This window comes from Epinephelus moara, unplaced genomic scaffold, assembly GCF_006386435.1.
Source record: "Epinephelus moara isolate mb unplaced genomic scaffold, YSFRI_EMoa_1.0 scaffold927, whole genome shotgun sequence".
In the NCBI taxonomy this organism is placed as follows: domain Eukaryota; kingdom Metazoa; phylum Chordata; class Actinopteri; order Perciformes; family Serranidae; genus Epinephelus; species Epinephelus moara.
Genome location: NW_026082902.1, coordinates 1 through 12,264, shown reverse-complemented (window position 1 = coordinate 12,264; position 12,264 = coordinate 1). Strand labels below are relative to the sequence as shown.

The following is a 12,264-nucleotide window of genomic DNA, read 5'->3' as shown; positions in this document are numbered from 1 at the left end:
GTTTTCTGAGTATACATCTTGTTTTGTATGTACAGCTGAAAGTAAACCAGGCCTGAGAAAGGAAATGGATGAAGTAACTGCCAAGCTTGGCCAGCCTGCCGTCATGAAGTGCCAGATTATTGGCAGGCCTGTCCCTGAAATCAAGTGGTATCATGCCGGCAAGGAGATTGTTGAATCCCGTAAGTACGAAATGAGCTCCGATGGCCGCAACCACTCGCTGTCCATCATGACCGATCAGCAGGAGGATGAGGGACAGTACACCTGCAAGGCCATCAATGACGCTGGAGAAGCCGAGACCACAGGCGTCTTAGTGTTGGAGGCTGCTGCATCCTTCCATCCTGATTACCCACTAAAGGAAACCTACTACGCCGGCCTGGGATCCACTCTGCGCATCCATGCCGTCTACATCGGCCGTCCTGAGCCAAAGATCATGTGGCTGCATGGGGCAAAGACTCTGGAGAACACGGAGGACATCAGCATTGAGACCACCGAGCACTACACACACCTGGTGATCAAGAACGTGCAGCGCAGAGTCCATGGAGGCAAATACAGGATTAGACTGCATAACCACTTCGGCAGAGCTGACACAGCATTCAATGTTGAAATTTATGGTATGTTCATATACATTTACTGCAGTGAATGCAACAAAGAATGCATTTATAAAGGCAACAGTATTTGATCTATGATTAATATCTAATACCTGTTTTCAGACAAACCTGACATGCCTCAAGGTCCAATTGTGCTGGAGGCCCTCCTGAAGAACTCTGTCATCATCAGCTGGAAGGCTCCCAAGGATGATGGAGGCTGCATGATCACCAACTACATTGTGGAGAAGCGAGAGGACAAGGAGGGTACTGAGTGGGAACTGGTGTCCTCATCCATCAATAGCACATCTTGCCGTGTGCCAAACCTCACTGACAGCGCTGGATACTTCTTCCGTGTGTACGCTCAGAACCGCTATGGCAACAGCGAACCACTGGAACTCACTTCTCCTATCCTTATCAAGAGCCAACTGGGTACATTTAAAAACATGTCCTTTATTTGTTTTAAATGCTTCATAAATTTAATTGTCACAATGTAAGCACAGAACTATAAAACACCATAACAATTAACATGTAAAGAGATACCCTCTGATGATGTTTTTTTATTTTTATTTTCATATTCCTGTCCACAGACAAACCATCACCACCTCTGTCGCCAGTTGTTTCTGGAATCACCAAGGACTCCTGCGTGGTTTCCTGGAAGCCTCCACTCAGTGATGGCGGGTCCAAGATCAAGAGCTATTACCTTGAAAAGAAATTCAAGAAGGATAAGAGGGAATGGAGTGATTGGACACCAGTAACCACAGACGAGATCAAACAGACTGTGTACTCCGTCAAGCGTCTGACCGAGGGTGTCGAGTGCATTTTCCGCGTGAGGTGCGAGAACCTCGGAGGACAGAGCGACTACAGCGAGGAAACCACTCCCATTGTTCCAGCCACCGCCGTCGAGCTCCGTGCTCCTGCCTTCAAGGAGGAGCTGAGGAACATGAGTGTCAAGTACAAGAGCAATGCTACCCTTGTGTGCAAGATCACAGGACAGCCCAAGCCTGTGATCAAATGGTTCAGACGAGGAAAGGAGATCCACTCTGATGGACAGAAGATCAAGGTTCAGGAGTTCAAGGGTGGTTATCACCAGCTGGTCATCACGGAGGCTGATGAGGAAGATTCCACTGTGTACCAGATCAGGGCCACCAACCAGGCAGGCTCCATCTGTGCTACAATTTCTCTGGATGTTGAAAGTAAGCTCACAGATACTCAATTTCTCCTACGAGAATGCTGTTTCCTAAGGGCTCAGTTATGCTCAATGTTAGATACATATACAGACACGGACGGTGCCTTCTGTCCGTACTCTGCAATCATTTTTTCCATATTTGTGCATGTTTTCTTAAAGCTTACAAATATGGACGGAATGGAGTAGTACCACTAGTGATCGTGGGGCAGTGTAGCCGGCAGTAGATACGACTGTAGGAGACGACGAGGACATTTAAAAATGGCGTAATGGAGCAAATCTGTAATATAGTGAAAAGAATTCTCCGTTCACGTCAGGATGTATTAAATGGCTTCACATGGTCTCTTTGTTTGATGTTTAAGAAACTTTTGGCTCCGTTCTCTAGTGCCATCTGTTGGCTGTATCTATGCCAACATTAAGGATGCATGGAAGCATGAGGGCAGTGACGTTTACATTTGAAACTGACGTATCTATTTTGTAAATAAAAGTATAAATGAGCCCTAACACTGACCAAGCCAAAATTAAACATATATGCTTATTTTTAAATTATTTTAAACATGAAATCTCACTAAATTTATCTCATTTCTAGTCCCTGCCAAGATCCACCTGCCCAAGAACCTGAAAGACAAGGAAGCCATCCCAGCCCGGCGTGGAGAAGTGGTCAATATCAAGATTCCTTTCAGTGGCAAACCAGATCCTGTCATCACATGGCAGAAAGGACAAGATCTTATTGACAGCAATGGCCACTACCAGGTCATTGTCACCAGATCATTCACCTCTTTGGTGTTCACCAATGGAGTGGAGAAGAAGGATGCTGGCTTCTACATCGTCTGTGCCAAAAACAGATTTGGCATTGACCAACAAACAGTTGAGCTGGATGTTGCTGACGTTCCTGATCCTCCACGTGGCATCAAAGCCAGTGATGTCTCCAGAGACACAGTCACACTGAACTGGGTGGCCCCAGCAAATGATGGAGGCAGCAGGGTCATCAACTACATCATTGAGAAGTGTCCCACCACTTCTGAGAGATGGCAGCGTGTTGCCCAATCCCGTGACACTCGCTATACCGTTACCAATCTGTTTGGAGGAACCGGCTATCAGTTCAGAGTCATCGCTGAGAACAAGTTTGGACAGAGTGCTCCATCTGAGACCAGCGGATCTGTTATGACCAAAGAGGACAAATCAAGAGTTCTGCTCTATGACAGGGAGGTTGACGATACCGAACGTGTTCACAAGAGCAAGGCTCCACACTCAGAAGTCAAGAATATGCACAACAAATACGCCATTGCAGAGGAATTGGGCAGAGGTCAGTTTGGTATTGTCCACCGCTCTGTTAACATCAGCACTGAGAAGACCTACATGGCTAAATTCTTCAAGGTGAGAGGCGCAGATCAAGCAATAGTAAAGAAAGAAATTGCAACACTGAATCTGGCCAAACATACCAACTTCCTCCTCCTCCATGAGTCATTTGACAGCCCCGAGGAGCTGGTGTTGATCTATGACTTCATCTCTGGTGTTGACATATATGAGCGCCTCAACACAGCAGAGTTTGAGCTTAATGAGCGTGAGATTATCAACTATATCAGGCAGGTCTGCTCAGCTCTTGAGTACCTGCATGCACAGAGCTATGGACACTTTGATATCAGACCGGAGAACATTGTGTACACAACTAGAACCAGCTCCCATGTGAAAATTATTGAGTTGGGCCAGGCAAGACACCTGACTCCTGGAGACATAGTCAAGATTCAGTATACCACTGCAGAGTATGCTGCCCCTGAGATCCACCAGTGTGACATGATTAGCACTGTCACTGACATGTGGTCAGTTGGTGTCCTTGCCTACGTGCTACTCAGTGGACTGAACCCATTCACAGCTGAAACCAACCAGCAGATGATTGACAACATCTCCACGGCAGCCTACAGCTATGATGACGAGTCTTTCAAGACTGTCAGTGTCGAGGCATTAGACTTCACTGACCGCCTAATGACAAAGGAACGTAAGCATCGTATGACTGCTGCTGAGGCTCTGGCACATCCTTGGCTGACCAAGCCTGTAGAGGAGATCAGCGCCAGAGCGATCCCAACCGGCAGGCACAAGAGATACTATCAACAAATGGTGAGGAAAGAGTGGAACACTGTTGTCTCTGCAGCCCGTGTGGCCAGCGGCGGCTCCATCAGGTCCCAGCGTGGTGTCTTTGTCGCCAAGGTGAAGATCGCTCCGTTTGAACATGGTCCTGTTGGAGGCCAGGTTGGCCATGCAGTGGCGAATGAGGGAGACACTGTGAAATTCATCTGCAACATCGACAACTACGACAGTACCACTGAAGTGACGTGGTACTGCGGCGTCAGGCAGCTTGAAGCAGGTGACAAATATGAAATTGAGTATGAGGACGGTCTTGCTGTAATCACCATCAACAAGGTCACCAGAGCAGATGATGGCACATACAGATGTAAGGTTGTGAATGAGTATGGTGAGGACAGTGTCTACGCAGAGCTGTTTATCAGCAGTGTCAGATCTTACCGTGACTTCTTCACCACCCGCGTGGTCAAGAAAACAAAACGCAGGATTGACACTGCCAGAATGCTTCAGAAGCCACCAGAGTTCACCCTTCCTCTGGTCAATCGCACAGCCTACCTTGGTGAGGATGTGCGCTTTGCCGTAACCATCACTGTTCACCCTGACCCTCGTGTCATCTGGCACAAATCCGGACAGAAGCTCATCCCTGGACATGATGACAGGAAATACACCTTCATCAACGACAAGGGCCTGTACCAGATGATTATCCACAAGGTAGAGGAGGAGGATGATGCTGAGTACAGCGTTGTGGCACGTAACAGGTATGGTGATGATAGCTGCAAGGCTCGTCTTACGGTTGTTCCTCGACCTAAACCAGCAGACCTCACCCTGAGGCCCATGTTCAAACGCCTGCTCGCAAATGTCGAGTGCAGGGAGGGCCAGAATGTGCGCTTTGAGATCAGAGTATCTGGCCATCCCACACTGAAGTGGGAGAAGGATGGCATGCCTTTAGCCTTTGGGCCATCTATTGAGGTTGTCCATGAGGGCCTGGACTACTTCATCCTTCATGTGAAAGACACTCTGGCTGAGGACTCAGGTGTTTACAGAGTTACTGCCACGAACTCTGCTGGATCTGCCAGTTGCCAGGCCATGCTCAAAGTAGAACGCGTCACTCATGTAAAGAAGGAATATGAGGCAGCTGAAAAGAAGGAGGAAAAGATGGCTGGAAAGGAAGAAATAGACAAAAAAGTGAGGCTGTCTCAGATTTTGGCAGACACCGTATTTACTCCTCTACCACCTGCAGCAGTACAAGCTGTCAGGGAGGCAGCCACCATGTTCAAACCTGCTTTGACAACTAAGAAGGGTGAGAAGACTGAGGCTGAGATACAGAAAGAAAAAGAGGAGAGGAAGAAACGTGCTGATGAGAAGAGGCTGCGTATGCCTTACGACGTCCCCACTCCTCGTGTTGTTAACCAAGCTGCTCTTGAAGAGGATGTGGAAATAAAACACTTTAAGCCACTCTCTGACATGAAATGGTACAAGAAGCTGCGGGATCAGTATGAGTTCCCTGAGCCTATGGATAAAATCAGGCAGAAGAGGATGAAGCGCATCCGTCTCTCCAGGTGGGAGCAGTTCTACGAGGTGCCTATCAGGATCAAAGACCAGTACAAGCCAAAGTGGCGTTTCTCATCCATGACTCAGGATGATTTAGAGACTGTGAGGCCTGCAAGGCACCGCACTCCTTCTCCTGAGATAGATGCCTACCACAGGATCAGGAGGAGGTCCCTGGGTGACCTGTCAGACGAGGAGCTACTGCTGCCTGTGAAAGAGTACCTGTCGATGAAGAGAACCGAGGAGGAGAGGCTTCGTCTGGAGGACGAGCTGGAGTATGGTTACTCTGCCTCTCCACCGAGCCTCAGCCCGGTCCGCTTCGAGCTGTCCGCCCTGCGTCCTTCATCTCCTAGAAGAGTTTACAGTGACGATGAAGAGGAAGAAGAAATCCGCAGATACGACTCCTACAGAATCCCATCTAAATACGAGGCTGGCCCGAGTTTTGTTGAGCTCCGCCAGCGTCACGACAAAGCCACATACAAACCTCCGAGACAGAAGCAGAGGGTGTATGAAGAGAGAGAAGATCAGGAGCTGCTGCGCCCACACACAACTATGCAGAGAATGGCCACTTACAAGAGTGAGCTCAGACGCATGGAGTTTGAGGAGAAGACTCGAACATCAAAGAAGGAAACAACTGTCCATGTTGCGACAGTCTCTCAGGGCGTTGAATCAGAGCACCTGACAGCTTTCACCTCAGAATATATTCCCAAACCAATCAAGAAGCTCCCAATGCCTGAACCTAAGAGGAGATCTCCCACCCCAGAAAGGGCTGTCAAAACTGAAGTGACTCTTCCTAGAGTTGACTTTGCTTCCAGGTATGAGGAGAGAAAGCAGGCTCTTAGATCAGAGAGAAGATCAGTGGAGAGGAAGGTCGAGGTGGTGACCCAGGCTCCCTTCAGCCTGGACCACACCCCACTCATCACCATCAGGATGCGATCTCACCGCGTACCCTATGGCTCCAACACAAAGTTCACCCTGAATGTTCAGGCCAAACCAGAGCCTGAAGTCAAGTGGTTCCACAACGGAAAAGAGATCCATCAGACCAGCAAATACAATATGACCAACATCAGCGGGGTTCTGACACTCGCCATCAACAACTGTGTGACTGAAGATGCTGGCACTTATCGTGTCGTCTGCAGGAACGCCAAAGGGGAGACTTCTGACTATGCCACATTGGATGTAGCACGAGCAGAATACGCTGCCTTCTCTTCACTTCGCAAAGACGAGGAGCCTCCATCCTCCCACCTGCCAGAGATGACTAGAACAGAGGTGTATCACGTCTCCTCCTCATCTACAAAAACTGTGAAGGAGAGTGTGACTACAACTGTGAAAGAGACCACTACTGTTGTTGAGAAGCGAAAGGAGAAGCAGAGTGTTCCCCCCAAGATCCTGACCAAACCGCAGTCCCTGACTGTAGAGGAGGGAGGCCTCGCCAGGTTTGAGTGTGATGTGGATGGCGAACCAGCACCGTCTATGACCTGGCTGCGTGAAGGAGCAGTTGTTGGTCCCTCTGCCCGTCACCACATTGTCTCTGCTCAGTACAGCTCCTCCTTTGAGATTTCTGCTGTTGAGAAGTTAGACGAAGGCAGCTACACTCTGCTGGTGGAAAATGCTGGAGGCAAACAGGAGGCCCATTTCACTCTGACCATCCGCAAGTCTGAGTCCAAGCAGAAGGTGGTTGCCGCTCCCAGAGTCACCTCTCCAGAGGCCAAGTCCCCTCTCGCTAAGTCCCCTGAACCTGTCAAATCTCCTCAGAGAGTCAAGTCCCCTGAGCCAATCAAGTCACCTCAGAGAGTCAAGTCTCCAATCTCGCCAAAATCCCCGACACCAAAGTCCCCAACTCCCAAATCCCCAACTCCATCTGACAAGGAACGAGTGATGTCCCCAATCAAGTCACCCAAGAGAGTGATGTCACCAACTGTTGAGAAGAAACCGTCCTTCTCTGTCGGGCTGAGCAACGTCACTGCAGCCTCCGACTCTGTTGTCAAGCTCTCAGTGAAGGTAACAGGAGAGCCCAAACCTGCCATCTCATGGATGAAGGATGGAAAGGTAATATATTCTAACACTTTACCTATTCTACTGTTCTTTTAAATTTTTAACAGATAAAAACAGAATGGACAAAGTGACATATTTCATTGGTCAGTAACTGAACCATATTTTTCTGATTGACAGGCTGTGTCTCAGGGTGGGAAGTATGAAATCTTTGAGGAGTATGGCTCAGCTTATCTTGAAATCTATGAAGTGGAGGCCTCTGACAGCGGTGTGTACAAGTGCACTGCTACAAATGGTGCCGGAGCAGTATCAACAACCTGCACAGTCACTGTCCGGGGTCAGTTTGATACTGTGGTCACAGCCAAGCGCTCAGACGCACCTCACATCCTGGTGCAGCCCCGGTCCCAGATTGTGAATGAGGGACAAAATGTTAAACTCACATGTGAACTCGCAGGAGAGCCTTCCCCTGACGTGGAGTGGTTAAAAGACAACATGACCGTGAGTAGTATCCTCCAGAAAGTGATTTGTTCCAATCTTAGTTGCAATTGTTGTTAAACTGTTTTAAACCTTCTGAGCTTTTGTTTGGTATGCATTTGTTATTTCTTCCAACTGTTTGGGATCAATAGGACCTGAGCCTTTAAAAAAGTAGATTTAAAATAAGAATCATAACAGCTAAAACATTTGTTGTTTTTGCCACAAAAAGCCAAAGGCTTCTGTCCTCTGTGTCATAATGTCATGACCTGACGTTACCTTAACTTGCTGTACAAATGTGGTATTTTGCTGTAAATACGGCAGTATTTCCCTATGATGGCTGCGGGAGGTTGTTGTTTGCATAATCCTGGATATATATTGATCTCAAATAAAAACCACAATAGCCATAATTTTCTTTCTTTTTGCCACAAAAAGCTCAGGCCTCTGTCTTCCCCATCATCACATCATTACCTGATAGTAGTTTCCACCGAGCAGTACGGTACAGTTCAGTTCGGTACGCTTTTTTCTGTTTCCACTGCGAAAACTTGTAAATGGTACCAATATAACCGTTCCGTACTGTCCCCATATTTGGTGCCTCAAAAGAAGGGGTTAGAATAGATGGTTGATAAAACTGTCCACAAACAAGGACAATGGGTCAAAGACTAGAAAGCCGATAAAAGCATCCACAAACGAGGACAATAGGTCAGAGACTAGATAGTCGACAAAAACGTCCACAAACGAGGACAAGGGGTCAAAGATTAGATGGTTGATAAAAGTGTCCACAAACAAGGACAACAGGTCAAAGACTAGACAGTCAATAAAAGTGTCCACAAACAAGGGCAATGGGCCAAAGACTAGATGGCCGATAAAAGCTTCCACACACAAGGACAACAGGTCAAAGACTAGATGGTTGATATAAGCATCCACGAACGAGGACAACGAATCAAAGACTAGATGGTTGATAAAAGTGTCCACAAACAAGGGCAATGGGCCAAAGACTAGATGGCCAATAAAAGCATCCACAAACAAGGACAACAGGTCAAAGACTAGATGGTTGATTTAAGCATCCACAAACGAGGACAACGAGTCAAAGACTAGACAGGCGATAAAAGTGTCCACGAACGAGGACAACAGGTCAAAGATAAGCAAATGAAGTTAAAGGTGCAGGAAACCCAAAATGTGATGTCCTCACATGAGGACACAGGGTCTCAGGAGGTTAAGGTAAATGAAACAATAGAATCTTGTGTAGCAGAGTTAACACAACTGTTTGTCTCTTTGCAGATACCTGTCACATCAAACATTAGACTGAGCCACTCGAACACTGTGTACACTCTGGAGATTTGTGAGGCCACAGTTGCAGACAGCGGGAAATACACAATAAAAGCCACGAATGCCTTTGGACAGTGCTCCGCAACGTCCTCCCTTAACGTCCTCAGTAAGTTTCCTCTGCATCCCAAGTAAACGCAGTTAAACACTGTCTCAGTGTATTTCTTGGCCTGATACTAAATTCTGTGATGAAAATGACACTTGAAGTGCATCAAAGCAAATATTTTAAATCAAATTCAACATTCAAACCCTGAAATCAGAGGCATTGAGCACCCCAGCTTACTCTCATGAATGCATACAGTGGACTGTACCTGTGCACATTGTGACATGAGGAATGTGCTTGTCATTTGCATTCTCACAGCTCTTATTGAAGAACCAACAAAAATGATTATTGTAGAGCAAAGAGCTTCTGACGCTGCTGCCAGCATGCAGAAAACTTTATCTGGCTCATCAGTTCGTATGGAGGCAGCTTCCATGCAGGCCAGCAGTTTCAGCAGCAGCTCCAGCTCTGCTGCTGAGTATTCGTTTGAGAGCATGTCTACATCTAGCATGTCTGCCATGATGGCTGAGTCAATGATTTCCATGAGCTCCAGCAGCCAAATGATGGAGATGTCTGCTCACTCGCATGCAGAGGCCTCCTCCTCGCTGAGGGCCCTCACAACAGGGCTTCAAAGAGGTGAGATGCATTTTTAAAGTTGCCTGAATCTGTTGGTGACTTATACGTGGATGTGAGATGATATGAACATCTTTGTGAGTAAAGATGGAATGAAAATACAAATGTGATGCAACAATTAAACATGTCTCAAAAATGCCAAACTTATAATTGATATTAAACAATCTGTCTGGTATTTCTGTGACTATTATGTCATCATTTATCATGTTTTTACAAACGTATATCCTTCCTCACTGACCTCGTCCTTCTCCTTGTCAACAGGCACTCCACCAAAGATCGAAGCTCTCCCGCAGAATGTCAGCACTGAGCTGGGGAAGTCCTTGACTGTGGCAGGAGTGTTCTCCGGAGATCCCGCACCCTCCGTCCAGTGGGTCCACTCAGGTCGGACCCTCCCCAACGGGAATGAGCGGTGCCACGTGGAGAACACCGCCGACCTCTCCACCCTGGTGATCTCTGGGGTGAAGGAGGGAGACAGCGGAGCGTACACCCTCCGACTTTCCAACGAGTTCGGCTCCGACTCTGCAACTGTCAACGTTCACATTCGGTCCCTGTAAAAAGAAAAAAAAAAAAAAGTTAATCTTTATCCCCGTTTCCCTCTTCCACAACCTTTTTATTTAGTGAATTAGCAACGATAATCTTACGTGATAAAGACCTGGATTTCTGTTCTTGTAAATATGAACTATTTTTGTACCAAACTTGACATTAATTTATGCCAAACTAGACTAAAGTCTAAAGTTGTTATAAAATGTGCCATATTGGACAATTATGACTTAGGATTTTTGAACAACTTTTCTGTGACATGTACATAATGTATATAGCCGAATTTAACGGTTATGGGAAATGTATGCATTGTTATTTATGACAATAATATTAACTGAAACAAAAGAACAAATGTTTTAACAGGAGAAAGTTTCACTAAGAACGAATACCCTGTCAAACTGAGAAACTAAACTCTGTGCCTCAACGATAAGTTGAAGTCTTTAAGATTGCCTCAACAGGTAGAGAGGCTCCCTGTTGACGTTATGAAACAAAAAGACAAAGTTATTGTTTGGACACGCGTCTGCGTGAGATATTACAGTTTCCTATGAGTTGTACCATGAGCGTAAGACCCTGAATGCTGTTTGCATTACCCTCATGTAAGCAGCATGAACCGGCCTTGTGCTCAGACTGACTGTGTCATACCACCATGATTTGATGACCAGCTCAGAGTGCGAGCGGCCTGCACTCTCAGCGTTTAGATCATTTTAATAAAGAGCGCTGTTTCTGCACAGGACGGCCGGACCGGCTTTCAAAAACGTAACATCTCCTGGCCATAAAAGAGGAAGTCACCGCCGGCTCTGCTGTGCAGAAGCAGCGCTGTCTCTCGGAGGATAGCTAGCTAATGTGTTTGTGTGTTGCAGTGGGAGTGTTTGTAGCTTGTAGTCAGTTCACCTTGTCAGTAGTCAGGGTCTTTTGTTAGCCACAGGGACTCCACCTCCTGTGAGAAAAAAGAAAAGTCATGTTTTTCCCTGCACTTTGATTTAATTGATCTGTTAATGTAGAAATATATTTCATCCTCCTTGAGTTTTATGCATTTCTGATTTAATAAAGCATGATTTCAGCACTACACATGTGCTCTCTGTTTCCTGTGTCTTTCCTGCTCTCATGTTTAACTCAAATTAGGTACATTTAATTAAGACCATAGTTATGGTGTATATATATATGTATGTATATATATATATATATATATATATATATATTCCTCAGCTGCCAAAATGTTATAAAAAATGATTGCAGGATATATAGTAAAAATATTATGAAAGTGTTGGTACAGTTTGTCATGAAAGAGTCTTAATATAGTATGTTACAAAAATAACATGAAAAAACTCAGAGTGCAATATGTTGAAAAAAAAACATTGTCAAGTCATTTCAAGAAAAAGTTATAGTATACTATGTTACAAAAAAGTCCTAGTACAGTATGTTATGAAAATATAAAAAAGTCAGAATTTACTATGTTGTAAAATATGACAATCCCATACTATAGTACGTTACAAACATATAAAAAGAAATAGTATATTGTCAAAAATCATTAAAAAAAATCATGGAATAGTATGTCATCAAAAATCATGAAGAAAAAATAGTATAGCATGTCGTCTAAAATCCCAAAAAAAGTCATAGTATAGTATGTCGTCCAAAATCATGAAAAAGTATAGTATGTTGTCCAAAATCATGAAAAAACGTCATAGTATAGTATGTCATCAAGAATCATGAAAAAACGTCATAGTATAGTATGTCGTCCAAAACCATGAAAAAACATCATAGTATAGTATGTCGTCCAAAACCATGAAAAAACGTCATGTTATACTATATCACCAACAATCATGAAAAAACATCATAGTATAAAAACGTCATAGTATAGTATGTCG

The 12,264-nt window shown here is 45.5% G+C and overlaps 1 protein-coding gene across 2 annotated transcripts in view; it reads left to right on the top strand.

Annotated features, from left to right (window-relative positions):
- LOC126387577 (titin-like) overlaps positions 1-11,463 on the top strand; it is a 97,776-nt gene extending 86,313 nt beyond the window's left edge. Inside the window, exons 116-123 of one of the 2 annotated variants that reach the window (XM_050040102.1) lie at positions 36-611; positions 711-1,016; positions 1,175-1,780; positions 2,360-7,446; positions 7,570-7,887; positions 9,142-9,295; positions 9,548-9,862; positions 10,121-11,463. In XM_050040102.1, the coding sequence (XP_049896059.1) occupies positions 36-611; positions 711-1,016; positions 1,175-1,780; positions 2,360-7,446; positions 7,570-7,887; positions 9,142-9,295; positions 9,548-9,862; positions 10,121-10,413 (7,655 nt within the window). In that variant the 3' untranslated portion in view covers positions 10,414-11,463. The remainder of the gene's footprint in view (positions 1-35; positions 612-710; positions 1,017-1,174; positions 1,781-2,359; positions 7,447-7,569; positions 7,888-9,141; positions 9,296-9,547; positions 9,863-10,120) is intronic. The other variant, XM_050040103.1, reaches the window with a different exon arrangement.
- Positions 11,464-12,264: the final 801 nt, after the last annotated feature.